This window comes from Moschus berezovskii, chromosome 14 (assembly GCF_049115385.1).
Source record: "Moschus berezovskii isolate FMDL1 chromosome 14, NW_MosBer_1.0, whole genome shotgun sequence".
Lineage (NCBI taxonomy): Eukaryota > Metazoa > Chordata > Mammalia > Artiodactyla > Moschidae > Moschus > Moschus berezovskii.
Window position 1 is genome coordinate 51,478,232 of NC_142473.1, and position 26,131 is coordinate 51,504,362.

The 26,131-nt window shown below is 38.2% G+C and overlaps 3 protein-coding genes across 3 annotated transcripts; 1 reads left to right on the forward strand and 2 right to left on the reverse strand.

The window, feature by feature from the left end:
- Nucleotides 1-322: 322 nt before the first annotated feature.
- On the reverse strand, nt 323-1,258 carry LOC129553862 (olfactory receptor 52E4). The gene has a single exon (XM_055422562.2). The coding sequence runs from the start codon at nt 1,256-1,258 to the stop codon at nt 323-325; it is 936 nt and encodes a 311-aa protein (XP_055278537.2).
- Nucleotides 1,259-11,095: 9,837 nt separating this feature from the next.
- Nucleotides 11,096-12,040, reverse strand: LOC129553587 (olfactory receptor 52E8-like). The gene has a single exon (XM_055422401.2). The coding sequence runs from the start codon at nt 12,038-12,040 to the stop codon at nt 11,096-11,098; it is 945 nt and encodes a 314-aa protein (XP_055278376.2).
- Nucleotides 12,041-24,876: 12,836 nt separating this feature from the next.
- LOC129553588 (olfactory receptor 52E8) lies at nt 24,877-25,809 on the forward strand. The gene has a single exon (XM_055422402.2). It carries the CDS (start codon nt 24,877-24,879, stop codon nt 25,807-25,809), a length of 933 nt encoding a protein of 310 aa, XP_055278377.2.
- The last annotated feature ends 322 nt before the right edge of the window (nt 25,810-26,131 follow it).

The following is a 26,131-nucleotide window of genomic DNA, read 5'->3' on the forward strand; positions in this document are numbered from 1 at the left end:
AGCCTCTCTGCTTTCTCAGTATACACGTTTTCTGCTTTACTTTACTAACTCTATGGTGTGCTTGTGTGAATGAATGACACCCCATGATACTGTTTATGATAAGTTATCAATATCTTCCTGTTTTTTTAGTCTTTGCTCAGTTACATGGGGAGGTGAGCAGAGTGGACAAAGATGGTAGTTTGCTTCATCTGTTTACCCTAAACCATTTCCAATAAAAATGAAAAATCTGGAGAGTACTATACAATATAATGAAAGATTTAGATCATAGATTATTAATATTTGATTATATGTGAATATATTTCCCAGTCATTTCACAGAGTTATTATTTCTGTACAAATATTTTTACAACCCGCTCTCGGATTTGCTTTGTCCTGACTCCATAGATGACTGGGTTAAGGGCAGGTGGGACAACCACATATAGATTAGCCAAAAGAATGTGGATGTAGTGGGGAATATTACGACCAAAGCGGTGTGTCATAAAAGAAAAAAGTGCCGGTGTGTAAAAGCACAGCATGACACAGACGTGAGAACCACAGGTATTGAGAGCCTTCAGTCGGGCATCCTGACAGGCGAGGTGGAAAACAGCTTGAAGGATCAGTACATAGGAAGAGGCAATCAGAATCACATCTACAATAATATTAGAAATCACCACGAGCCCATAGATAACATTGATCTTGATGGATGCACAGGCCAATCGGGCAAGACCCATGTGCTCACAGTATGTATGGGGGACAATGTGGTGCCCACAGAAGGGCAGCCTCAGAATGAGAAACACAAATGGAGTCACAAGAAGTAAATTTCTGCCCACAACAACAGAGGCTAAAATGCCGATGGTTTTACTGGTGAGGATGGTGGTGTACTGAAGGGGGTTGCAGATGGCAACAAAGCGGTCATAAGCCATGGCCACCAGTAGAACAGTCTCCATTCCTGTAAACATGTGGATAAAGAACATCTGAGCAAGGCAGCCTCCAAAGCTGATCTCTTGGAGGTTGAACCAGAAGATGCCCAGCATTTTGGGGATGGTGGAAGTGGACAGACCCAGGTCAATCATGGACAACATGGCCAGAAAGTAGAACATGGGCTGGTGGAGACTGTGTTCAGTCTTGATCACATATAGAACAGTGATGTTCCCCACAAGGGCAATCAGATACACAACACAGAATGGGAAAGCGATCCAGAGATGTACAGTCTCCAGCCCTGGTATTCCTAGCAGGAGAAAGAAGGGAGGATGGAACTGGGTGTCATTGATAGAAGGCATTCTCCTAGAGGTGTCACTGAATTCTTGTGAGAAAGTAGAATCACACTGTTTTTCTATCAGTGAGTCCTGGAAAGATGAGAAGACTTTTAATCAGTACACTGGAGGTTATGGTAAAAGTAGTTAATTTAGAAACATTAGATATTCTCCTGTTTCCTGAGAGTAGTCAACAACTCTCTCAACAGAAGTTATTGTTCTGAGATTCATCAGTTCAGTTCAGTCCCTCAGTCGTGTCTGACTCTTTGCAACCCCATGGAATGCAGCATGCCAGGCTTCCCTGTCCATCATCAATATCCAGAGCTTACTCAAACTCAAGTCCATTGAGTCGGTGATGCCATCCAAACATCTCATCCTCTGTTGTTTCCTTCTCCCGCTTTCAATCTTTCCCAGCATCAGGGTCTTTTTAAATGAGTCAGTTCATCGCATCAGGTGGCCAAAGTATTGGAGTTTCAGCTTCAGCATCAGTTCTTCCAATGAACATTCAGGACTGATTTCCTTTATGATAGACTGGTTGGATCTCCTTGCTGTCCAATAGGCTCTCAAGAGTCTTCTCCAACACCACAGTTCAAAAGCATCAATTCTTCAGCACTCAGCTTTACAGGCAATATTATTTATGGTTTTTATTTTTTCTTATATATGAGAATTTTGAAGGAACTGGCAGTATTTCAAAAAAGAATGTATACTATCTTTTATGGTATTCTCTTCCTTTCCTTTTCCAAGAAGTTTTTTGGTTACTTTTGAGAAATTATTATACCTAGTGTTTTTCTTTTTTTTTTTTAGGTAATTTATTTTTTATTGGAGGCAAATTATTTTACAATATTATATTGGTTGGTTTTGCCATACATTGATATGAATTTGCCCCAGGTTTACATAAGTTCCCCCTCCTGAACCCCCCTCCCACCTCCCTCCTCCCTTTATCCTCCCTCTGGGTCATCCCCGCATGCCAGCCCCGAGCATCCTATAACATGCATTGACCCTGAACTAGTGATTCATTTCACATATGACAACATACGTGTTTCAATGCCATTCTCCCAAATCATCCCACTCTCACCCTCTCCCATAGAGTCCCAAAGACTGTTCTATACATCTGTGTCTCTTTTGCTGTCTCGTATACAAGGTTATCATTTGCATCTTTCTAAATTCCATATATATGTGTTAGTATACTGTATTGGTGTTTTTCTTTCTGGCTTACTTCACTCTGTATAATAGGCTCCAGTTTCATCCACCTCATTAGAACTGATTCAAATGTATTCTTTTTAATGGCTGAATAATATTCCATTGTGTATATGTACCAAAGCTTTCTTATCCAATCGTCTGCAGATGGACATCTAGGTTGCTTCCATGTCCTGGCTATTATAAACAGTGCTGCAATGAACATTGGAGTACACGTGTCTCTTTCAATTCTGGTTTCCTCAGTGTGTATGCCCAGGAGTGCGATTGCTGGATCATATGGCAGTTCTATTTCCAATTTTTTTTGAGGAATCTCCACACTGTTCTCCATAGTGGCTGTACTAGTTTGCATTCCCACCAACAGTGTAAGAGGGTTCCTTTCTCTCCACATCCTCTCCAGCATTTATTGCATGTAGACTAAACAGACATTTCTCCAAAGAAGACATACAGATAGCTAACAAACACATGAAAAAATGCTCAACATCCCTCATAATCAGAGAGATGCAAATCAAAACCACAATGAGATACCATTTCACACCAGTCAGAATGGCTGCTATCCAAAAGTCTACATACCTAGTGTTTTTCAAACTGCGGTCTGGTGTTAAAGAATCCTAGGTCTAAATGAAAACTGCTGACTTATACCACTGTTTGTGTTTGATATTATATAAATATAGGGATTTCCCTCATGGATCTGTTGCAGCCACATTATGGGAAGCAGGGCTTCCTTCATAGCTCAGTTGGTAAAGAATCTGCCTGCAGTGCAGGAAACCCGGGTTTGATCCCTGGGTTAGGAAGATCCCCTGGAGAAGGAAATGGCAACCCACTCCAGTATTCTTGACTGGAGAATCCCACAGACCGAGGAGCCTGGCAGGCTACAGTCCATGGACTTAGCAACTAAACCACCACCAGTCAGATGGTCTCTCTTAAATTCTTTTTCTTGCTCTTTCTACTAGAAAGTCATTGCTATTTTTGATGCTTGCTAATCTTATGGAATTAACAAGCATCAAAAATCTTAACTAAGCTGCTAATCTTACTTTGGCCACCTGATGTGAAGAGCCAGCTCATTGGAAAAAACTCTGATGCTGGGAAAGGTTGAGAGCAGGAGAAGGAGGTGACAGAGGATGAGACGGTTGGATGGCATCACTGACACAATGGACATGAGTTTGAACAAACTCTGGGAGATATTGAAGGATAGGGAAGCCTGACTTGATGTAGTTAATGAGGTTGCAGAGTCAGCCTGAGCAACTGAACAACAAGAGCAACAAATCTTATGGAAAGGTTTGGTTTCTGATCTGATACCTCCAGATTCCTGTTTATTCTGTGATCCCTTGATGTTCTTACAGTTCAGTTCAGTCGCTCAGTAGTGTCCGACTCTTTGCGACAGTAAGTACAGTAATTTGCTTTTTGCTTATCAGCTAAATCATGTTCATATGCCTTACATGCCTTAACTTATCACAAATTAACATGCAAAATTGCACTCATGTCCTGAAATTATACCTAGCTTCAGGTTTATATACATAAAATACCTAGCAAATTTAAGTGACACTAAAATTAAAGCATTGTGAATAAATCTTTCCTGATGCTTAAAAGTAATAAAGTTATATTTTTTTTAAGTTTTGGCATCTCTAGGATATTATACAACTCTGCAGCATCTAACATAGCATGATTTTATTTATAAATTTTTCTATTCCCTACCAACATAAATGCTGCTACTGGGGGTAACAAATGAGGAGTATTTAATATCCTTAACATTGCCACGTGAGGATATGGCTCCCAGTTTTTCAGAATGTAGCTGTTGAATAGAATTAGGGTTTGTGTGTGTGTATGTGTATACGTATGTATGGGTGAGAGAGAGAGTATGTGTGAATGTATGTGCAAGGGAGAGAGAAAGAGCAGAAATGTTCTGTGTGTAACTCAGTGACACATCACTGTTTTCTCATCTGTGGCCGTCTGCTTTAATCCCATATGCTATGGCATGTTTTTTTTTTTTGTGTGTGTGTGACAAGAATAGAAAATGGTTACTTTGGATAACTTCTCAGCAGAGGGGAAGCTGCTGTCCCATTTTCCCCTCATTGGCCTCTTCTTCTCTTTCTGTGGCGTCTCATTTCCCTCTTTCATGTATCCTTACCTTTCCAATATTTCCTCTTCCAGACCTTCCTTGGAACAGCATGTCACAGTATAAACCCTGGTGCTAAAGATGGTGATGGGAACCCCAAGAAACCTCTGGGTTTCAGTCTGTCCTATCACATGGAGAAAAACTTTATAGTGAATGAGGGTGTCTCTAAGTCTAAGCATGTCCCAGAATCCCTGAGCTTAGTCTTCAAAGTCCTCTGGGCATAAACATGGGCTCATGGGTCATTAAATCCAGCTAACTCTTTGTTCTTCCCTACTCTATCTGCAGAGACACATCACCATACCAGACATAATTCCTTAGCTAACAGGAAGGGATGTCTCTTGAGCTATTAGGAAGGGAAACATCCAGACGGGGGAGGAATCAGCATAGGGGACAACACTGAGGGTTTATTTCAAAAGGCATGAAAGTATTAAATTTAGACCATTAAGTTTTCAAAGTGTGACTTCCTAGGGATCTATCCTTAGCAAGTCTTTTGCTTTGTTGAATATAAATATGTGAATCCTGATGCAGTTTGACAATGCTACAAGTGAATTTCAAAAGTTAAAGAAGAAGATCTGTCAAGTAGACACATTGGACTCTGTAACAGCAAATTTTGGTTTTGGGTAGTGCTCATCATACCTGTAGAAAATGGCATCAATTTTCTTCCAACCCAGTAAGACTCTCCTTCCTAAATTATAACTAATGGTAACAGGTAAAATCTTCAGAGAAGGGCTTTTTTATGTTTCAGTTCTCTGGGCAGAAGGCGAAAGAAGCTCCACAATCTCCCGAGAAGACAGAATCCAGCTAGAGCCGAAATTCTAAAGTTTACTTCGAATTTCCCTTCCTGGAAGGTGATGGAGTTGACCTGAGATTACCAGGATGCACCATACATCATGGTTTTCCTGAGTGCAGATCGAAAAAGACTGGCAGAAAATTGAATATACCAATCAGTTTTTATTTTTTTATCTTCTGAGTTCAGACAATTTTGTGTTATTAGGTCAGAAGATAATGTTGTTTGTGATCAAAAAGATTCTGGTTCAATCTCATGTGTTCCTGTTTTTTCACTGCTTCTTTTTGATTAATGAGACCTGTACTTCCAGTCTCCCCCATCACTTTCTCATGTTATCCATCCTCACCACTGTGTCAACATGTACCTTCCCAAGTCAAGTCTGACTTTGTAAAAACTCCTGTTAAGATTCCTCCTTATGACTTTCATTTCTCTGGTGTGTATTATAGACTATTTGGTAAACCATAGTCAACATTGTTGCCAAAACCTTCAGTCACTACCTAATCAACGTTTTAAACTTTAATTCTACATCACGAATCTTCAAAACACTATGCTGTTTTGGTGATCAAAAGTCCTCCTTATGAAACCATTTATTTTAGTTTTCCTTCAACCCGCCCTTATTTACCAAGCAGATATGATCTGTATGTCTCCTGTATCAGTTTGTGATACTATTATAACATGAACAAATTATTTTATTTGATTCTGTGTTTACCCCCTTTCCCATTTTTTTCCAATATTTTACTGTCATAGAAGCACTTTACACAAAATTTATTATCTTAACTCTTTTTAAGTATATTTCAGTAGTACTAAGTACATTCATATTGTTTCACTTTGTTAAAATAAAAACTATGTCCATTAAACAATAACTCCTGATGATCCACTCCCCTGAATTTTTGGCAACTACCTTTCACTTTTTAAATAATCTTTTTTCTCCTAAGTCCCAGCATGTGGTAATTGCCACTCTACTCTCTGTTACTATGAGTTTGATTTCTTTTAATAAAGGTGCCACATAAAACCAAGATCATGCAACGTTTGTCTATGTGACTGGTTTATTTCACTTAGCATAACTTCCTGTTTCTTCCATGTTGCTGCAATGATGGGATTTCCTTCCTTTCTAAGGCTGAATGATATTCCATTTTATATGTAAACCGAACTTTAAAATGTCTGCATTGAAGTTTTCATTTCAGCCATTATATTCTTCAGTTCCAGTATTGCTGTTTAGTTCATTTTTATACTATTTATTTGTTAGCCTTCTTATTTTATTCATGTGTTGTTTTCCTGATTGCATGTAGTTGTATATTTTCTCTTGTAGTACACTGAGCTTCTTTAAGATAATTATTCTGAATGATTTGTCAAGCAGTTCATGGATCTCCATCTCTTTAGGAACAGTCATTGGAGCTTTATTAGTTACCTTCATTGGTGTTTGTCTGATTCCTTGTGGTCTATCTAGCCTTGAGTTGGTATGCACATTTGAAGAAACAAACATGCCTTCCAAGATTTAAGTTGGTTTTAGCAGGTAATGTTATTCTCCTGCTGGGATCCTGGATTGATGGGACTGTTGCTGAGATCATTGTTGGATAAAAGTGGAACTGGGCCTTATGGCTATTATCTGGGCTATAGTCAGGTTTGCAATTGGCAGGATAGTTACCAGGTTGCAAGGGGGTGTGGTTTCCACTGGTTCTCTGAGAGTGCTCTCATTGGGTCACTGGGCTGGTCTCTATTTGGGAAGAATTGCCCCTAGTCTGTGCTAGAGTGGAATGGCTTTGGGGGTCATGATTAGGTCTCAAGCTGCCATATCTATCACATGGGGAACAGATAGGCTTGGTTCTTCATGGGCCCCTTGGCAGCAGTAGCTAGTGATCGAACTACATACAAGTGGGGCTGGAGTTGAACTCAAAGGGGACAGGGGTGTTTCCAGTGTGCAGTCAGAACCACAACATCAGGCCTGACATTGGTGTGCTGGTTTGCATTCCCATAACAGCCCTCCTTAATCATAAGCTCTACCTGGATTCCAAGCTCCCTCAAAGACATTATTTTTCTTCATGGATGGCTGCCAAATATTTGTTTCTCTGGGTGGACATAAGTTGGAGTATTATTGGTTGAAAGTTTTTCTTTTTTAGCATTTTGAATATGTCTTGCCACTTCATTCTGATCTGCAAACTTTCTGCTGAAAAACCTGCTGAAAGCTTCACTGGATTTCCCTTGGGTGTTAACAAATTGTTTTTCTCTTGCTTCTAAGATTTTCTTTAACTTTTGACATTTTAATTGTAATTGTGTCTTGGTGTGAGTCTCTTTAGGTTCATCTTATCCGGAATTCTCTATGCTTCCTGGGGGCTTCCCAGGTGGCTCAGTAGGTAAAGAATCTGCCTGCAATGCAGGAGAAGCAGGAGACATAGGTTTGATCCCAGGGTTGGGAAGATACCCTGGAGGAAGGCATGGTAACCCACTCCAGTATTACTGCCTGGAGAATCTCATGGACAGAGGAGTCTGGTGGACTACAGTCCATAGGGTTCTTGTACCTGGATATATGTTGCCTTCCTCAGATTAGAAAAAAATCTTCAGCCATTATTTCTTCAAATAAGTGTTTGGTCTCTTTCTCCTTCTGGGACTCCTACAGCACAAATGTTATTCTGCTTAATGACATATATTCTATTTCCCAATAATGCTATATATTTATTATTTTATTTCTAGATTATCATTAATTTCAGCGTGTTTTTGAAGGAGAGCAGAAATGAGTATTTATGCTCAAAATATATCTTGACACAGAAATGTAGGCAGAATTTTTTGACAAAAATTCAGTCATAAAATGTATAAATTAGGTGAGTGTCCCTCATTACTTTAAGGGATAAAGAATATTTATCAATATTTCTGGAATTTAATGTATGATTATGAAAACCTGTGGGCATGTTATTTTTTATTGTTCTCTTCTACTGTCACTTCAATATTAACTCTTCTGAGATTGAAATATAATCATTAATAATATATTTTCAATGTTGATTTTATATATTAAATTAATAAGAATCACTAGGATAGGAATGTCATATAATTAGGTGAATTGATTGGTATAGTAAATTTCAAAGTCAAATTTGAGCTTGGAGAATATTCTATTGATACGTAGGTCAGTCATCCTTTAAAAGCTTTATTTTAAATTAGCATTCTTTTTTTTTCTATTGACATTTTTGTAAACTATGAATACATTGTTTACACCTACTTCATCCATTTTATATATTTCTCTTATATTTACTTTTTCACATTCCAAAATTTTTAAGGTCCTTTACATTCCAATTTCTTTATTTGTGGTTTGAAGTTCATGAATAATTTTCTTTTTATCTTCTTATATATGTCAACACTTGAAGTCATTTAGTTAAAAACCAATGAACAAAATAAATATTAATCCTTACTCTCTCTTGCTACTGTGTGGCTAAATTGTGCCCCATGTCCCTCTCTTGTATCTCGTGCCTGATGTCTTCCCTTTACTTGCATTATAACTATCCAAATTACAGTTCTCCTTGAGTCATAAAATTATCAGAAATCAACTTTGTTCTTCACTAATTGTCTATGCCCTATCTTTCCTAAATGCTAATGTGACATAATACTCTCTAAACTCCCACATAATCATTTTACTCACCAGTTTACAAACTTCAATTTCTAAATGAATAAACTTCAGGCCACTAAACACACCTTTCTAATCTTTTCAAAGTATGACTCAATTGTTCAGTAATATTTTGCTCTATTCAGTCGCTCAGTTGTGTCCAGCTATTTGCAACCCCACGGACTGTAATCCGCTAAGCTCCTCTGTCCATGGAATTTTCCAGGTAAGAATACTGGAATGGGTTGCCATTTCCTTTCCCAGGGGATCTTCCTGACTCAGGGATCAAACCCATGTCTCCTGCGTTGGCAGGTGGATTCTTTACTGCTCTGCCACCTGGGAAGTAACATATTCTGTTATTATCTCTGTTCTAAACTAAATTGCTTTATCAATTGCTAAAACATATATCTTATAATGATTTTCATTCATTCCATAGCACTTTTCAACTCCAAGAAGGAAGAATGTTTCTTTGTCACAAAATACATAGTGTTAAACTTACCATTTCATGAATGAAAGTGTTTATAGGAGGTTTGGCTTATGAAGAACTTCATAGAATCAGAAAGTTGAGAGCTTGGAAAGGGAAGAAAACACTACAAAAATGTCAATAGAAAAGAAAGAAATAATTTAAAATAAAACTTTTAAAGGATGACTGACCTAAGTATCAATAGAATATTCTCCATGCTAAAATTTGACTCAAACTCAAAAAATTAGTCTAATTTTTATCATTTGCTTGATTATACTTTGGTAAAAATTTTACTATTTACTTTTAGACAGTATTTTCAAAATTTAAAAAAATATTTATGGGATAATAGTTGCTTTACAATGTTGTGTTACTGTCTGCTGTACAGCAAAGTGAATCAGCCACATATTTACATATATCCTCTTTTATAGATTTCCTTTCCATTTAGGTCACAACAGAGCATGAGCAGAGTTCTCTGTGTTATACAATAGGATTTCATTAGTTATCTATTTTATGCATAGTATCAATAGTGCATATATATCAATCCCAATCTCACAATTTATCCCACTCCCCTCTTCCCTCTTTGTATCCATACGTTTGTTCTGTTGACTTAGAATATATTCACAACTTAAGTGTTCCAAGTTATGTTTTACTTGGCAGGAATTTTTAGGACTTCAAGCCCACTAGGCAGCATCTCAAGTAACCCTAATAGAACTGATCCAAGGAGGCAAGCAGGGGAGGGGAGCCAGGAGATAGAGAAGTGTTGAAACAAAGGTAGTCTGATCACCAAAAGATTGTTGTTAACTAAAAAATAACAGATATCTAAGCTTAAGAAATTTAGTGCTTTTCTGTTTTTCTATGTATGGGAAGGTGCAAGAATCTAAGCTAACTGAAATCATTTTTTTGGCATGCACCTTAGTCATCTGGGGCTAGTAACCTGTGTTTTCACACTCAGAATTTCTTCATGGCTCACTCTGAGGAGTGGTTGCCATCTGATGGCTACTAGACAGCAGGTATTCTTTTCCTTCCTGAGTTCCCTCAAGGCTCACCAGCTCATTTATAAAATCTTTGCATTTTACTTCCTACTCGTCATGTGATCTCATTGAATATCCTTATGAAAGAAATCTTATTACTATATGAAAGAGATCTAGAGCACCTTACAGTTTTAACAGAAAGCTATATCATCACTGAATAAAATCTGTCCTCCCTGAGATTTACTCTTGCATGGCATATTCTATGCCTGGGTCAGTAGTGAATATCATTGCAAGAATACATTGAGACACACACAAACACACGTTTGCAACAATTACAACCAATATTTATTTTCTATGTTTACATATAGTCTATATGGTACTTATACAACTTTAAGGGGCTTCCCTGATGACTCAGTGTCTAAGAATCCACCTGCAGTACAGCAGACACAGGAGACAAGAGTACAATCCTTGGATCAGAAAGATCCCCTGGAGGACGAAATGGCAACTCACTCCAGTATTCTTGCCTGAGAAATCCCATGAACAGAAGAGCCTGGTGGGCTGCAGTCTATGGGGTCTTAAAGAGCCTAAGTGACTAAGTTCAAGCATATATGTATATATATATATATATATATATATATATATACACACACACACAATTGATTTGGGTGAAATAAATTGTTTTATTAATTTAATCACAAATGTCAGTCTTCTTAGACTTTATCCCATTATAAGCTGAATACATTACCTCTAATTCAATCTTTTTTTAACAAATATACTCTGTACATGCTTCTGGATTTGCTTGGTCCTGATTCCATAAATGACTGGGTTGAGGGCAGGGGGGACAACTACATAGAGATTAGCCAGAAGGATATGGATATACTGGGGGATGCTATGACCAAAACGATGAGTGAGGAAGGAGAAAAGAGCTGGACCAAAGAAGGCTAAGATAACACAGATATGAGAACTACAGGTATTTAAAGCCTTTAGGCGGGAATCTTGGGAAGGGAGATGAAAGACAGTATTCAATATCCTAGCATAGGAGATAATGATAAGAAGCACATCCAGAAACAATATAGAAATATTCCCAAGACCATAGTAGACATTAGCACTAATGCTGGCACAAGCCAGACGCGCCACTCCCATATGCTCACAATAGGTATGAGGAATGATTCTGCGTCCACAGTAAGGCAGTCGCAGAAGGAGAAAAATGATGGGGGCAATCATGCATAAACTTCTAAGAACTACCACCATACCAATCACACCAATAACTCTATTGGTGAGGATCATGCTGTACCTGAGGGGATTGCAAATAGCCACATAGCGATCAAAACCCATGGCAAGAAGTACAATGCTCTCCATGACTGTAAAAAAGTGGATGAAAAAGACTTGAGCAATACAGCACCCAAAGCACAGCTCCTGAAGGCTGAACCAGAAGATACCTAGCATCTTGGGGATGGTAGCAGTAGAAAGACTCAGGTCAATCACTGACAACATGGCCAGAAAGTAGAACGTGGGTTGGTGAAGGCTACGATCTGTCCAGATAACAAGCAGAATAATAATATTCCCAATGAGAGCAATCAGATACACGACAAAAAAGGGAAAGCCAAGCCAGATCTGTGCAACTTCCAACCCTGGAATCCCCAGCAACAGGAACGAAGAAGGATGTGACTCAGTGACATTGGGAGAAGACATTCTTCTGCAGGTGGCGTGACTTTTAAAAATTGTTGATGATTACCATTGGACAATCCACAGTTAACTGATATCTATAAAGATTAAAAATAAAAAATTCCCAAACAAAGGATTGGTATTAGGAATAAGTTTCTCTAAATGTCTTTGATTATTATTTTTTCTTTCCCAGTTCTCCATACATAATCCTAGTGACTCTTCTCACCTGTACCATAAGTATGAGAGTTGAGGTGTCAAATACAAGTTAACATCATTTTTCTCTTAAAATTATGGGTTCAGAGTAGGCAAATGCACTAACTCTCCTCTTCTCCAAGAAATAAATACTATTAAGCAATAATAAAATTGATAATAATAGCAATAACCACCACAATAATAACATCTATCTTGAATTGGATACCTACTATTTTTCAGACATTATTCTTACTGTTATATGCTTATATTATCTCATTCAATTCTTCCTACAATTTAATGGCACAAGTTTTACTGGTCTATGGTTTATGAAAGTAAAAGGTTTTGAGATGTTGGTTAACTTATACCATTGCTTACAGAGCTAATAATCTTCAGAATCAAGATTTGAAATTAGTTTGGAACTGAGTTTTGTGACATTGATCTGGACCTAAATTTGCAAACTTGTCAGTAGAGGTAGTGAAAGGGGGTAGAAAGAAAAATAAGAGATAAAGAAGAATAAAAGGAGTTGGTTCAGTCAAAAATATATCAAAGAAGAATAAATCTGAAATATTTACATTATCAGACATTGAAATTTTCCATAAAGTGATGATATATCACAGTGTTACTGGCAAAGTAAAAAGGTAGGAAAAGAGACAGTGGAACAGAATTGAGAATCTAGAAGCAGATCCACACAATACTTGGGGTTCAGATATCTAAATTTCAGATATGCCCAAGTAGGAAATTAAGATAAATCATCAAGAGGGGAATGATAATCCATGAAGTTTCCTCTCAGAATGAAGTTCATTTTTAAGAACCTGTCAACTCCTTTAACTGTTGAGAGAAATGTGACATCAGATCTGAGATAGCTAAACTGCAAAGTTAAGGCACAGAACCTAAGACTGTCCTCCCTTCTGACACAAACTTCAAGTATATGCTGCTGCTGCTGCTGCTGAGTCACTTCAGTCATGTCCGACTCTGTGTGACCCCTTAGATGGAAGCCCACCAGGCTCCCCCGTCCCTGGGATTCTCCAGGCAAGAACTCTGGAGTGGGTTGCCATTTCCTTCTCCAATGTGTGAAAGTGAAAAGTGAAAGTGAAGTCACTCAGTGGTGTCTGACCCTTAGCAATCCCACGGACTGCAGCCTACCAGGCTCCTCCATCCATGGGATTTTCTAGGCAAGAGTACTGGAGTGGCTTGCTTCAAGTATATGAGTTTTCCCAAATTATACCCAGGTTCAATAATTTACTAAAGGGCTCATAGAACTTACTGAAATCTATGATATTCATGGTTAGAGTTTATTCTAGAGAAAGATTAAAACCAGATAAAGGAAGAAATGCTTAGGGAAGAGGGTAAGATTTCCTAATATGAAACATCTATTTGGCTCAGAGGTTAACGCGTCTGCCTCCAATGCAGGAGACCCAGGTTCAATCCCTGGGTTGGGAAGATCCCCTGAAGAAGGAAATGGTAACCCACTCCAGTATTCTTGCCTGGAGAATCCCATGGATGGAGAAGCCTGGTAGGCTACAGTCCATGGGGTCGCAAAGAGTCGGACACGACTGAGTGACTGAACAGAACATTGTCCTTTCACGTAAAGTCAGGATGAATTACCCTCCTGGTATTGATATGTGGCAATGTGCATTGAGCCAGAGTGCCAACCAGGAAAGCTCACTTGACCTCTTGTTTGGACTTTATATTGAGGTTTCATTACATATACTTGATAGATTTTTTGCACACATGATTGGACACCCATTGACTGATGCCACATGACCAAAATCGCCCATCCTGTTATATTGTTGGTCTTTATGGCATGGGAAACCCCCACAATCAGGTCTGGTTTGACTAGCCCTCACCTTAAATAAAGACACTCCTATCAGATATGACATAGATTACTTCATGGAAGCCAAGAGCAAAGGCCAGACCTTTCTCTGGGCAAAGCCAAATTCTTTACTCACATCTGTTCATTTAGTTCCAAAGATATTTCTTTTTTTACTATTGCTGTAGTTATGCTTTCCACTTCATGCTTCATATTGGGCCATGCCATCAAATCGTTAATTCAGGTCTCCAAATAATCAAGTTTGAATTCAGTTTAATCCCTTTGAAATAGAAAGCAGGAGAAAAAAATCAATAGCTGATCATATTGTATGCTTTTTTTTTTTTATTACATTTTGGTATGTAGGGAGTCCCTAAGTATAAGGGGATTCAAGTTCATCACTCTAGTCTTATTTGCCTACGCAGCTTTTTTTCCACTATGTTTCACTCATTATCATGGTAGTATGTGTAGGAAAAAGAAGCAAAAGCATATAATATTTAATATTACTCATCTTGTGGCATGAAATAAGAGTCCTGAGTCTGTTCTTACTGGCCTTGTGACCTTAGGTAAGTTGCACTATGTTCTGTGTTTCAATTTTATTTAGAAATAAGTACAGTCATACCTACCTCATATTATTATTTAGTGGGATAAATGAGGCTATATAAGCCTGAAATATTGTAGGTGTCCAGCAGGTACTTTCTCTCCAACTTCTTCCCATGTTAGTCCTTCCAGTATCTCTCCCCAGATCACCGATATGTGCCATTTTATTCCTTACCCCAATACTAAAAGTCTTAACTTGACTTCTGTGAATCTGAATCCCAATCTTAGGCATGCATTATTCAGATCTATCACGGGCACTTACCAGGTATTCTGTCTTCTGTTGTAGGGGATCATGTAGCAACTGAAAATTCAGTTATTAACATTTTTTAGATCAGAGCCCTGATACATCCCAAGAGTGGTTAAAAATGTTTACGTGCCTGTGTGTTGAGGAGGATTTGCAATGTCATCTCTAGAGGCCAGACAGTCTGAGTCATTGGAATTAAAATCAATAAGAATTCCCTTTGGTCGTTGCTCCAGCTGAAGAGAAGCTCTAGGGGAATCTTAGTGACCTTGCTGCTTGTTATTTGGTCAACTGTCAATTCTTGCTATTTTACATAGTATTAGTGATCAATCATATTTAATCTTTTTTCCTTCCTTATTTATTATCCTTTACTCTTTTAGGTCATAAAATGCTGGGACTAATTCTTTGGACTCTGTTGGGCATCTATATAACCAGAAATTCTTTTTTTAAATTGTAGTAAAATACACATAACATAGAAATTGACCATTTTAACCACCCAAATTCAATTCTTGGGTCAGGAAGATCCGCTGGAGAAGGGATAGGTGACTCAGTCCAGTGCTTTTGGCTTCTCTTGTGGCTCAGCTGGTAAAGAATCTGTCTGCAATGTGGGAAACCCTGGGTTCGATCCCTGGGTTGGGAAGATCCCCTGGAGAAGGGAAAGGCTACCCACTCCAGTATTCTGGCCTGGAGAATTTCATGGACTGTATAGTCCATGGGGTCACAAAAAGTCGAACACGACTGAGCGACTTTCACTTCACTTCGCTTCAACCATTTAAAGTATGCAATTCTGTGGCACTTAATACATTCATAGTGGCAACTATCACTATCTAGTTTTTGTACAATTTTCATCACTCTAAAAGAAAACCTTGCACTCATCAAGCAATCACTCCATGCTCTCCCCTTTCTCCAGACCCCGGAAGCCACTAATCTGCTTTCTGTGCACGCATGCGTGCTAAGTGGCTTCAGTCATGTCTGCCTCTTTGCGACCCTACGGACTGTAGCCCACCAGGCTCATCCATCCATGCGATTCTCCAGGCAAGAATACTGGAGTGGGTTGCCATGCTCTCCTTGAAGGGATCTTTCTGACCCAGGGATCGAACTGGCGTCTCTTTAGTTTCTTGCATTGACAGATGGGTTCTTTACCATTGAGCCTCCTAGGAGGCCCAATCTGCTTTCTAGCCCTATGAATTTTCTCCAGGAATCAATTCTAGATATTTCATATAAATGGAATCACATATATGAGAATTTTGTGCCTAGCTTTTTTTGCTTAAAAGCGTAACGCTTTAAAGTTGAACCCTTGTTGCAGTGTATGTCAGTACTTCATTCCCTTTTCATGCCTAAACAGTGTTCCATTGTATGCATATACCAATTTTGTTTATACACGCACAGTTTGGCTTCTGTCAATAGTGCTGCTACATACATTCTTATATAAGATTTGTTTGAATACCTGTTTCAAATTCTTTAAAGTATATACCAAGAAGTGGAATATTGGGGTCTTATGACAATTCTAAGTTGTCATTTAGTTGCTAAGTCATGTCCAACTCTGCAACTCCATGCCCTGTAACCCTCCAGACTCCTTTCTCCAAGGGATTTTCCAGGCAAGAATTCTGCAGTGGGTTGCCATTTCCTTCTCCAGGGTATCTTCCCAGCTCAGGGATAGAACCCGCATCGCCTGCAAGCTGCTGCATTGGCAGGTGGATTGTTTACCACTGTACCACTTGGGAAGTCCAATTCTATGCTTAACTTTTTAAAATTGGAATATTGTTGATTTACAATATTAGTTGCAGGTGTACAACATAGTGATTCAAAATCTTATCGATTATACTCCATTTATAGTTATTTAAAATATTGGCTGAATTTCTTCTGTTGTAAAATATATCCTTATAAAGCTTGTTTATTTTATCCATAGCAGTTTGTAGCTCTTAATCCTCTACCCTTATCTTGTCTGTCTCCTTCTCTCTTCCCACTGATAAATACTAATTTATTTTCCATATCTGTGAGTTTCTTTCTTTTTTAAAATATTTGCTATTTTATTTTTTAGATTCCACATATGTGATAGCAACAGTATTTGTCTTTTTCTGACTTATTTCACTCAACATAAAACCTTCTAAGAACACTCTCAAGTAGTCTTTGACATAAATTGTAGCAGTATTGTTTTGGATCTGTCTCCTAAGGCAAAGGAAACAAAAGCAAAAATAAACAAATGGGACCTAATTAAACTTAAAGTCTTTTGCACGGAAAGGGAAACTGTTGACAAAACGAAAATACAACCTACAGAATGGGAGAAAATATTTTCAAATTATATGACTGATAAGGAGTTAATATCCAAATAATATAAACAGTTCATACAATTTAATATAAAAAATAAACAACTGGATTAAAAAATGGGTAGAAGACCTCATAGATATTTTTCTAAAGAAGATATACAAATGGCCAACAGGCACATGAAAAAAAATATTCTTTTCATCATTACTTAGCATCGTTAATTATTATAGAATTGCAAAGCAAAACCAGAATGAGATATCACCTCACAGTTGTATTTTGCTGAAAGTTTTCACTTTTGTCTCAGGTTCAAAGGATTTGTCAACAAAATAACCCACTCATTATCTGCAAATAAACAGTACAAATATTTATTAGAGAATTATCTAGCTTACTTTCAATATATTAACATTAAAAGAAACGAAAAATAGAAAGAACAGAGGATACATCACCAAATTGAGTTTGACCAACATCCAGACTTAATCAGCGTTGGGAAGTCCCATGTCACAGCACATCTGCAGTCCCAGTTAGGAAAGGGTCCCAAGCAGTGCATCAGCTCATCCTCTGTAGTCCCCTTCTCCTCCTGTCTTCAATCTTTCCCAGCATCAGGGTCTTTTCAAATGAGTCAGTTCTTCGCATCAGGTGGCCAAAGTATTGGAGTTTCAGCTTCAGCATCAGTCCTTCCAGTGAATATTCAGTACTGATTTCCTTTAGGATGGACTGCTTGCAAACTTGGTTTCATGTTAATGCTGTTTGTTTTTTCTTTCATGTTAATCCTGTTTGTTTTGTCTTTCATGTTAATGCTGTTTGTTTTGTCTAGTAAAACTTAGAATCTTGTTAAGACTGGGGTTTGGTTGGCAAGGTCCCCTTCAGGGGGTCAACAATCTCAAGATTCCTCCCTTAATTTATCTAACGTGCTGCAAGTCTTACACTCATAGCAGGCAGTCACTCACAGTCACCCCCAGTCAAGGCAGTGTCCAGGCAGATTAGAAGCAAGGTTAGAGACCTGTTCTGCTTTGTCTCTGAAGCCTGAACAAGACTATTTTTTAAATTTCTGTTACAGCTTGTCAGAATGGTTATCATAAAAAACCCTCAAATAACAAGTGTTGACTAGGATTTAGAGAAAAGAGGTACACTGTTGGTGGGAATGTGAATTGGTGCAGCCACTATGGAAAACACATTGGAGATTCTCTGAAAAATTAAAAATAGAATTGCCATATAACTCACCAATTCATTTATGAATATTTACCTGAAGAAAACAAAAACATTAATTCAAATATTATATACACTCTAAATTTCATTCCTGGACATGGAACAACAGACTGGTTCCCAATCAGGAAAGGAGTACATCAAGTCTGTATATTGTCACCCTGTTTATTTAACTTATATGCAGAGTACATCATGTGAAATGGGCTGGATGAAGCTCCAGCTGGAATCAAGATGCTGGGAGATATAATATCAATAACCTCAGATATGCAGGTGACACCACCCTTATGACATAAAGTGAAGAAGAGCTAAAGAACCTCTTGATGAAAGTGAAAGAGGAGAGTGAAAAAGTTGGGTTAAAACTTAACATTCAGAAAACTAAGATCATGGCATCCAGTCCCATCACTTCCTGGCAAAGAGATGGGGAAACAATGGAAACAGTGAGACTTTATTTTGGGGGGCTCCCAAATCACTATAGATGGTGACTGCACCCGTGAAATTAAAAGATGCTTGCTCCTTGGAAGAAAAGCTATGACCAACCTAGACAGCATATTAAAAAGCAGAGACATTGCTTTGTCGACAAAGATCCATCTAGTTAAAGCTATGGTTTTTCCAGTTGTCATGTGTGAATGTAAGAGTTGGACTATAAAGAAAGGTGAGCACCGAAGAATTGATGCTTTGAACTGTGGTGTTGGAGAGGACTCTTGAGAGTCCCTTCGACTGCAAGGAGATCCAAACAGTCCATCCTAAAGAAACTCAGTCCTGAATATTCATTGGTAGGACTGATGCTGAAGCTGAAACTCTAATACTTTGGCCACCTGATGGGAAGAACTGACTCATTTGAAAAGACCCTGATACTGGGAAAGACTGAAGATGGGAGGAGAAGGGAACAACAGAGGATGAGATGGTTAGATGGCATCACAGACGCGATGGACACGAGTTTGAGTAATCTCCAGGAGTTGGTGATGGACAGGGAAGCCTGGTGTGCTGCAGTCCGTGGGTTGCAAAGGGTTGGACATCACTGAGTGACTGAACTGAACTGAACTGGACTTTCATTCCAACATTATTTATGATAGCCAAGATTTTGAAGCCATCTAAGTGTCTATGGATAGATGAATGGTAAAGAAGATATGGTATACACATACAATGGAATGCTGCTGCTGCTGCTAAGTCACTTCAGTCGTGTCTGACTCTGTGTGACCCCATAGACGGAAGCCCACCAGGCTCCCCTGTCCCTGGGATTCTCCAGGCAAGAACACTGGAGTGGGTTGCCATTTCCTTCTCCCATGTGTGAAAGTGAAAAGTGAAAGTGAAGTCCCTCAGTCATGTCCGACCCTTAGTGACCCCATGGATTGCAGCCTACCAGGCTCCTCCATCCATGGGATTTTCTAGGCAAGAGTACTGGAGTGGCTTGCCATTGCCTTCTCCGCAATGGAATGCTGCTGCTGCTAAGTCACTTCAGTCGTGTCCGACTCTGTGTGACCCCATAGACAGAAGCCCACCAGGCTCCCCCATCCCTGGGATTCTCCAGGCAAGAACACTGGAGTGGGTTGCCATTTCCTTCTCCAATGTGTGAAAGTGAAAAGTGAAAGTGAAGTCGCTCAGTCGTGTCCGACCCTTAGCGACCCCATGGACTGCAGCCTACCAGGCTCCTCCATCCATGGGATTTTCTAGGCAAGAGTACTGGAGTGGCTTGCCATTGCCTTCTCCGAATGGAATGCTACTGAGCCATAAAAAATTGAAGTCTTTTCATTTGTGACAACATGGATGTATCTAGGGTTCATTACATTAAGTGAAATAAGTCGGATAAAGAAAGACAAACACAGTATCATCTCACTTGTATGTGGAATCTAAAAACAAAACCAACCTAGATGTCCATCTGCAGATGAATGGATAAGAAAGCTTTGGTACATATACACAATGGAGTATTTTTCAGCCATCAAAAAGAATGCATTTGAATCAGTTCTAATGAGGTGGATGAAACTGGAGCCTATTATATACAGTGAAGCCAGAAAGAAAAACATCAATACAGTATACTAATGCATATATATGGAATTTAGAAAGATGGTAACCTTAACCCTGTATACGAGACAGCAAAAGAGACACAGGTGTATAGAACAGTCTTTGGGACTCTGTGGGAGAGGGTGAAGGTGGGATGATTTGGGAGAATGGCATTGAAGCATGTATATTATCATATGTGAAATGAATCACCAGTCCAGGTTCGACGCATGATACAGGATGCTCTGGGCTGGTGCACGGGGATGACCCAGAGGGAGGATAAGGGGAGGAGTGAGGTGGGAGGGGGGTTCAAGAAGGGGAACATATGTACACCTGGGGTGGATTCATGCCAATGTATGGCAAAACCAACCAATGTATTATTGTAAAGTAATTAGCCTCCAATAAAAAAATTATAAAAAAATAAAATAAAATTTTCTATTAGAAAAAATAAATAAAATAAAAAAACCAAGCAAAATGAAGGCAGACTCATAGATACAAATAACAATTATTTGTGTTAGTTTAGTTTAGATTAAACTATTAGATTAGTTACCCGAGGGGAAAAATGTTGCAAGGGTTGAAACAGGTGGAGGGGTTTAAGTACAAATCCCTGTTATAAAATAAGCCTTATGCAATATACAGCATAAAAATATGGTCAATAATATTGTAGCAACTTTGTATGGGGACAGATGTTTACTAAACTTATTGCAGCGATTATATCATAATGTTGCAGATTTTAAATCACTATGTAGTATAGGATACCTGACACTAGGATAATATTGTATGTCAAGTTATATTTCAATAATAATAATAATAAAGAATTCTTTGGAGCCTACTAACTGCATCAAATCCCCTAAGATACTATTGGGACCCATCCCAGAGGATGTAGGTTTTAAGAAAAGTATAAGTACCTCCCACTTAGCATAATAAATAGTATGCCAAGGGATGTTTCTTAGAGACCAAAGTAAGTTAGATAATGGTTAGGCTGTGAAAATATCAAGACAAATGGGGAAAGAGCTTATGCCAAAATAGTATGAAGAGTTGGAGGAAAAGTGAAGGTAAAAAAAACAACGAGATGAAATGAGAATGCACACTCACAACCTCCTGAGGCTACACTTTTACCTACATGTTCTTATTCCTATGATCGTGCAAAATCTCATATGGAAAGTGTGGAAGGAGATGCACCAATATAGCCTGCATTGATTTAGCTATTGTCTCTGATCTAGTTTGCAGTTGTATGTATGTGAATAACAAGAGGACAAGGACTAGTTTTCTCTATTTTCTAGAACTGCTTTTGAATTCATGAATTTGTTAATAAATGAATCTTGAAGCATAGCTCCAGAGAACAGATCTGATGAAAATAAGACTTAGGGCTAGGTTAATGAAGCATCTGAGGAAGGAAATAGCAGGATTGCCATGAGATTACAAAATTAGGCCAGGACAAGAAGAAGGTATACATGCTCCTTGTGCTCATCAGTTCTGGGAAATGGGAATGTGGATAGTTGGGGTCTGCTGGTGGTTGGTGGAATAGGGCAGAGTAAGTAGATACCATGTCAAAGAGATGGCTGCTGGAGAGCTAAATATACTTTCATGTAGAACTTTAAAGTTAGAAGGTAAATGAGGGATTGGGACCAGTCTTAATTCTGAACCCAGAGAAATTGAAAGATATATGAATACATACTGAAATAACAGGTCAGTATACATTATAAAATGATTAAATGATTTGTTGATTTGTGAAGTGTTTACAGACTGGAAATGATGTTGACTTTGAGGGGAGGTAAGCATACATTTTCAAGTCCACTTAGAAAATTCATAGAAATAAGTGGAATAATTCATTTTCTTGGGATGTAACTGTATTTATTTTCTAAAGTTTTGCTGTGTGGTGCCTTTAAGAGAGACTAAGACATCACATGATTAAGAATTTGGTCATTAATCTACTGGATTTCTGGATAAGGTCATTGAGAGAATCTGTTATTCCTTTTTGATGTTCTTTCTATCCACTGTGCTTTCATTTTCACTTTATTTTTACTCTTTACTCCATTTAAAATAAAACATTTCGTTCTTTGGCTGACGAACAGTTCTGTGAATCTTAGCCTAAGCCTAACCACCTCCATGGAATTTTTCTAACCCATTTCTACACCAAAGCATTCTGTGCATACTTCTAAATTGAACTTACCATACAATTTCCAAATTTCATCTTTGGAGTTTTATCTCCCTTATTGCTCAGTGGTCTCATTGAAGGTATGTGGCCAATTTTATTCAAACTTGTATTCAAATTCCCTAATCTAGGTTGGTACACAGAGGACCTCTTAAGTACTTGATGGGCAAATTGAGAGAGTACGTCTCCACTTGGGCTTCCCAGGTGGCCCAGTGGTAAAGAATCCACCTGCCAAGTCAGGAGATTCGGGAGACATGGGTTTGATCCCTGGGTCAGGAATATTTCCTGGAGAAGGAAATGGCAACCCACTCCAGTGTTTCTGGCTGGAAAATCCCACGGACAGAGGAGTCTGGCAGGCTACAGTCCACGGGGTCATAAAGAGTTGGACATGACTAAGCACAGATGCACCTCTTCACTTAACCTTATATATTCTCACTAATGAAAGACAGAAAGCGATCTCTGAAAGTTTAACATTACAAAACTGAGAACTTCAACTGTCTTCTCCTCAGCCCTAGCAGTCCAATTTTACCTCACAGGTTTATTATGTAACATAACATATAAAAAAATATATATATCCTGAGAGAATTTCCCAAAGTATCAAGTTATCTCTCATTTTTGCTAGTCTTTATAGGCTTTAAAGGACACAGCAAATCTTGACGTGGGTCAAAGTCAACAGGTGTATTTACCTTCTTGTGCATTTATCTCTGATGGATGCTTCTTAACTTTGACTTCCCTCAATATTCGAATATTCCTAAATTTGAATCAAAACTTTGCATACAATTGTACACATCAAACTTCCATATTTTCTATACAACTAGTTTTTCCCACAAAATCTTCCCTTTTTGCTTCAAATATTTATTTATTATGACTAAGTTCAGAATTCCCATGTATTCTGGATGAGTGCTATGAAACAAAATCACTTGATAATTCTTTTCAATGTCACTATAAGGAAGGTATCCATAAAGACATGACTGCCAGGATAGAATCCTATTAGGAAGTATCTAGGTATTTAGTATTTAGATTTAGGGTATCTAAAATGCTCTGCCCTCTCCCCATGGTTACAAGGCAGAAATATATTTGAAAGTTGCCTAGTCCAGAATATTTAATCTCTGCTCCCTCAACTGGGTTGTATCTGGACAATGTCTCTACTGAATGTGTTGACTTACGAACTCTCTAAATGATAGGCTTATTTAGATTAGAATGATCTCTCAATTCATGTTTCATCATAACTAAAAAAATACTCTGTCAAGTATTTCCCTCTCTTTGATATTATCCATTTTCCAAATTTGATGGGTAGTTTGTTTAAAAAAAATTTATGATGAGAACTGAGCTGTTTATCTTCTAAAATATGACATAGAAATTTTTTGTCCTGTTTCTTCTTCAGCAATTCATCTATTTATGAAGTTTTTTTTACTTCAATTAAATTATTTATTTTGAACAATTTTAGTTAGCTTTTTAAAATTTATTTATTTTAATTGGAGGCTAATTACTTTACATTATTGTATTGGAGTTTTAAAATTAATTTTTATGTGGTAGAATTTTTCATTAATATGTGTAAATAAAAATAAATTATTTCTTCTTCCCTGAAAAACCAGGCCATCTATTATTCACAAACACCACAAAAATGCATGAACATACACACAGGATTATGCACATTATATTTTGAGGGGTTTTTAGATTCTCTAATAGGGTAATAGTTGAGATTACAAACACCAAAGAAATCACCATACACCCTAAGCAAAAAATATATGGAACACTATCACATACATAGACTCTGGAATTTTATTCTTTCCACTTATTTCTGGCTATACTCCAGATTTTTAATTTTCACTGTGATATTATTATTATTTCACAGAAAATATTATTCTGCCTTCTCTAGTTTATATCAGTATTTTTTTTATTAGGGAAAGTGGCAATAAAGTAAGGCAATTTCTATTCCTAGTGCCATATGATGCTGAGGAGAGGCTAGCAAAAAATAAGGAGTGGGAGTGTATTTAACCCTATTCTCTTTTTAAAAATTTTGATATAATTGATACATAGCATTGCCTTATGTTCAAGGTATATAAAGTGTTGATTTGATACATTTGTATATCACAATATGACTACTGCCATAGCTTTAGCTATCACTCTCCTCACATCACATAGACTTTTTTTTTTAATGATGAGAACATTTAGTCTGTTAGCAATTTTGAACTATGTAATCAGTATTGCGGACAAAATTATTTATCTTATTTTTTTAATAGAAACAAAGGAAGATTAAAATGTTCTTTTGCATCTTAACAGGAGTCTGAAAAAATGGAGACATGCAGGAGGGATCACTGACTGGAAGCCAACAATTGTTTCTGATATGGACAACAGAAAAATTGTGGCAGAAATGATGTGGCAGAATAACTGTGGCAGAAAAAATGTCTATGCCTAATGACACCCAGTTCCATCCTTCTTCATTCCTTTTGTTGGGCATCCCCGGGCTAGAAGACGTGCACATCTGGCTTGGATTTCCCTTTTTCTTTGTGTATCTTGTTGCACTCCTGGGGAACGCTGCTGTCCTATATGTGATCCAGAACGAGCGTAGTCTCCACCAGCCCATGTACTACTTCCTGGCCATATTGGACTCCGTTGACCTGGGTTTGTCCACGGCCACCATTCCCAAAATGCTGGGCATCTTCTGGTTCAGCCTCAAAGATATATCCTTTGGAAGCTGCCTTTCCCAAATGTTCTTTATCCACTTCTTCACTGCCATGGAGAGCACTGTGTTGGTGGCCATGGCCTTTGACCGGTACATCGCCATTTGTAAACCCCTTCAGTACACCATGATTCTCACCAGCAAAATCATTGGCATTATTGCAGGCATCGCTATTCTGCGGAGCCTGTACATGGTGGCGCCACTGATATTTCTCCTCCTGAGACTACCCTTCTGTGGGCACCATATCATTCCCCATACCTACTGTGAGCACATGGGCATTGCCCGTCTGGCCTGTGCTAGCATCAGAGTCAATATATTATTTGGTCTTGGGGATATGGCTATCTTATTACTGGATGTACTTCTTATCATTCTTTCCTATATCAGGATCCTCTATACTGTCTTCCACCTGCCTTCCTGGGAAGCCCGGTTCAAAGCTCTCAATACCTGTGGCTCCCATATTGGTGTTATCTTAACCTTTTTCACACCAGCATTTTTCTCTTTCTTAACACACCGTTTTGGCCACAACATTCCTCAGTTTATCCATATCCTCTTAGCCAATCTATATGTGATTGTTCCACCAGCCCTCAATCCTGTAATCTATGGAATCAGGACTAAGAAAATTAGGGAACGAGTTTTGAGGAATTGTTTTTTTTAAATGGTTAACCATCAGTAGCCTTAAGAATGTTAAACAGTTCATATTTTCTCCACATGCTTATTAGAAGGGGGTGGCTTGCCTTCAATAAACTACATAAATTACTGAACACCCAGTTACATGTTGATGGGACATATGTATACTAAAAATTACTTATTTATCTGAAATACAAACCTAACATGGCATCCAGAGTTTTAGTTTATTTATATTTTTATTTATTGGCTACATCTAACAATTCTCGTTGCTGTCCAACTGTCTGAAGCTTCCCCTAACACTTCATTCTGCCTACACCTCTCCCTAACTTCCTCAATGAGTTGTAATTATT

Coding starts and splice junctions, on each gene's coding strand:
- LOC129553862 (XM_055422562.2), bottom strand. CDS start 1,258: ATGCCTTCTATCAATGACACCCAGTTCCATCCTCCCTTCTTTCTCCTG.
- LOC129553587 (XM_055422401.2), bottom strand. CDS start 12,040: ATGTCTTCTCCCAATGTCACTGAGTCACATCCTTCTTCGTTCCTGTTG.
- LOC129553588 (XM_055422402.2), top strand. CDS start 24,877: ATGTCTATGCCTAATGACACCCAGTTCCATCCTTCTTCATTCCTTTTG.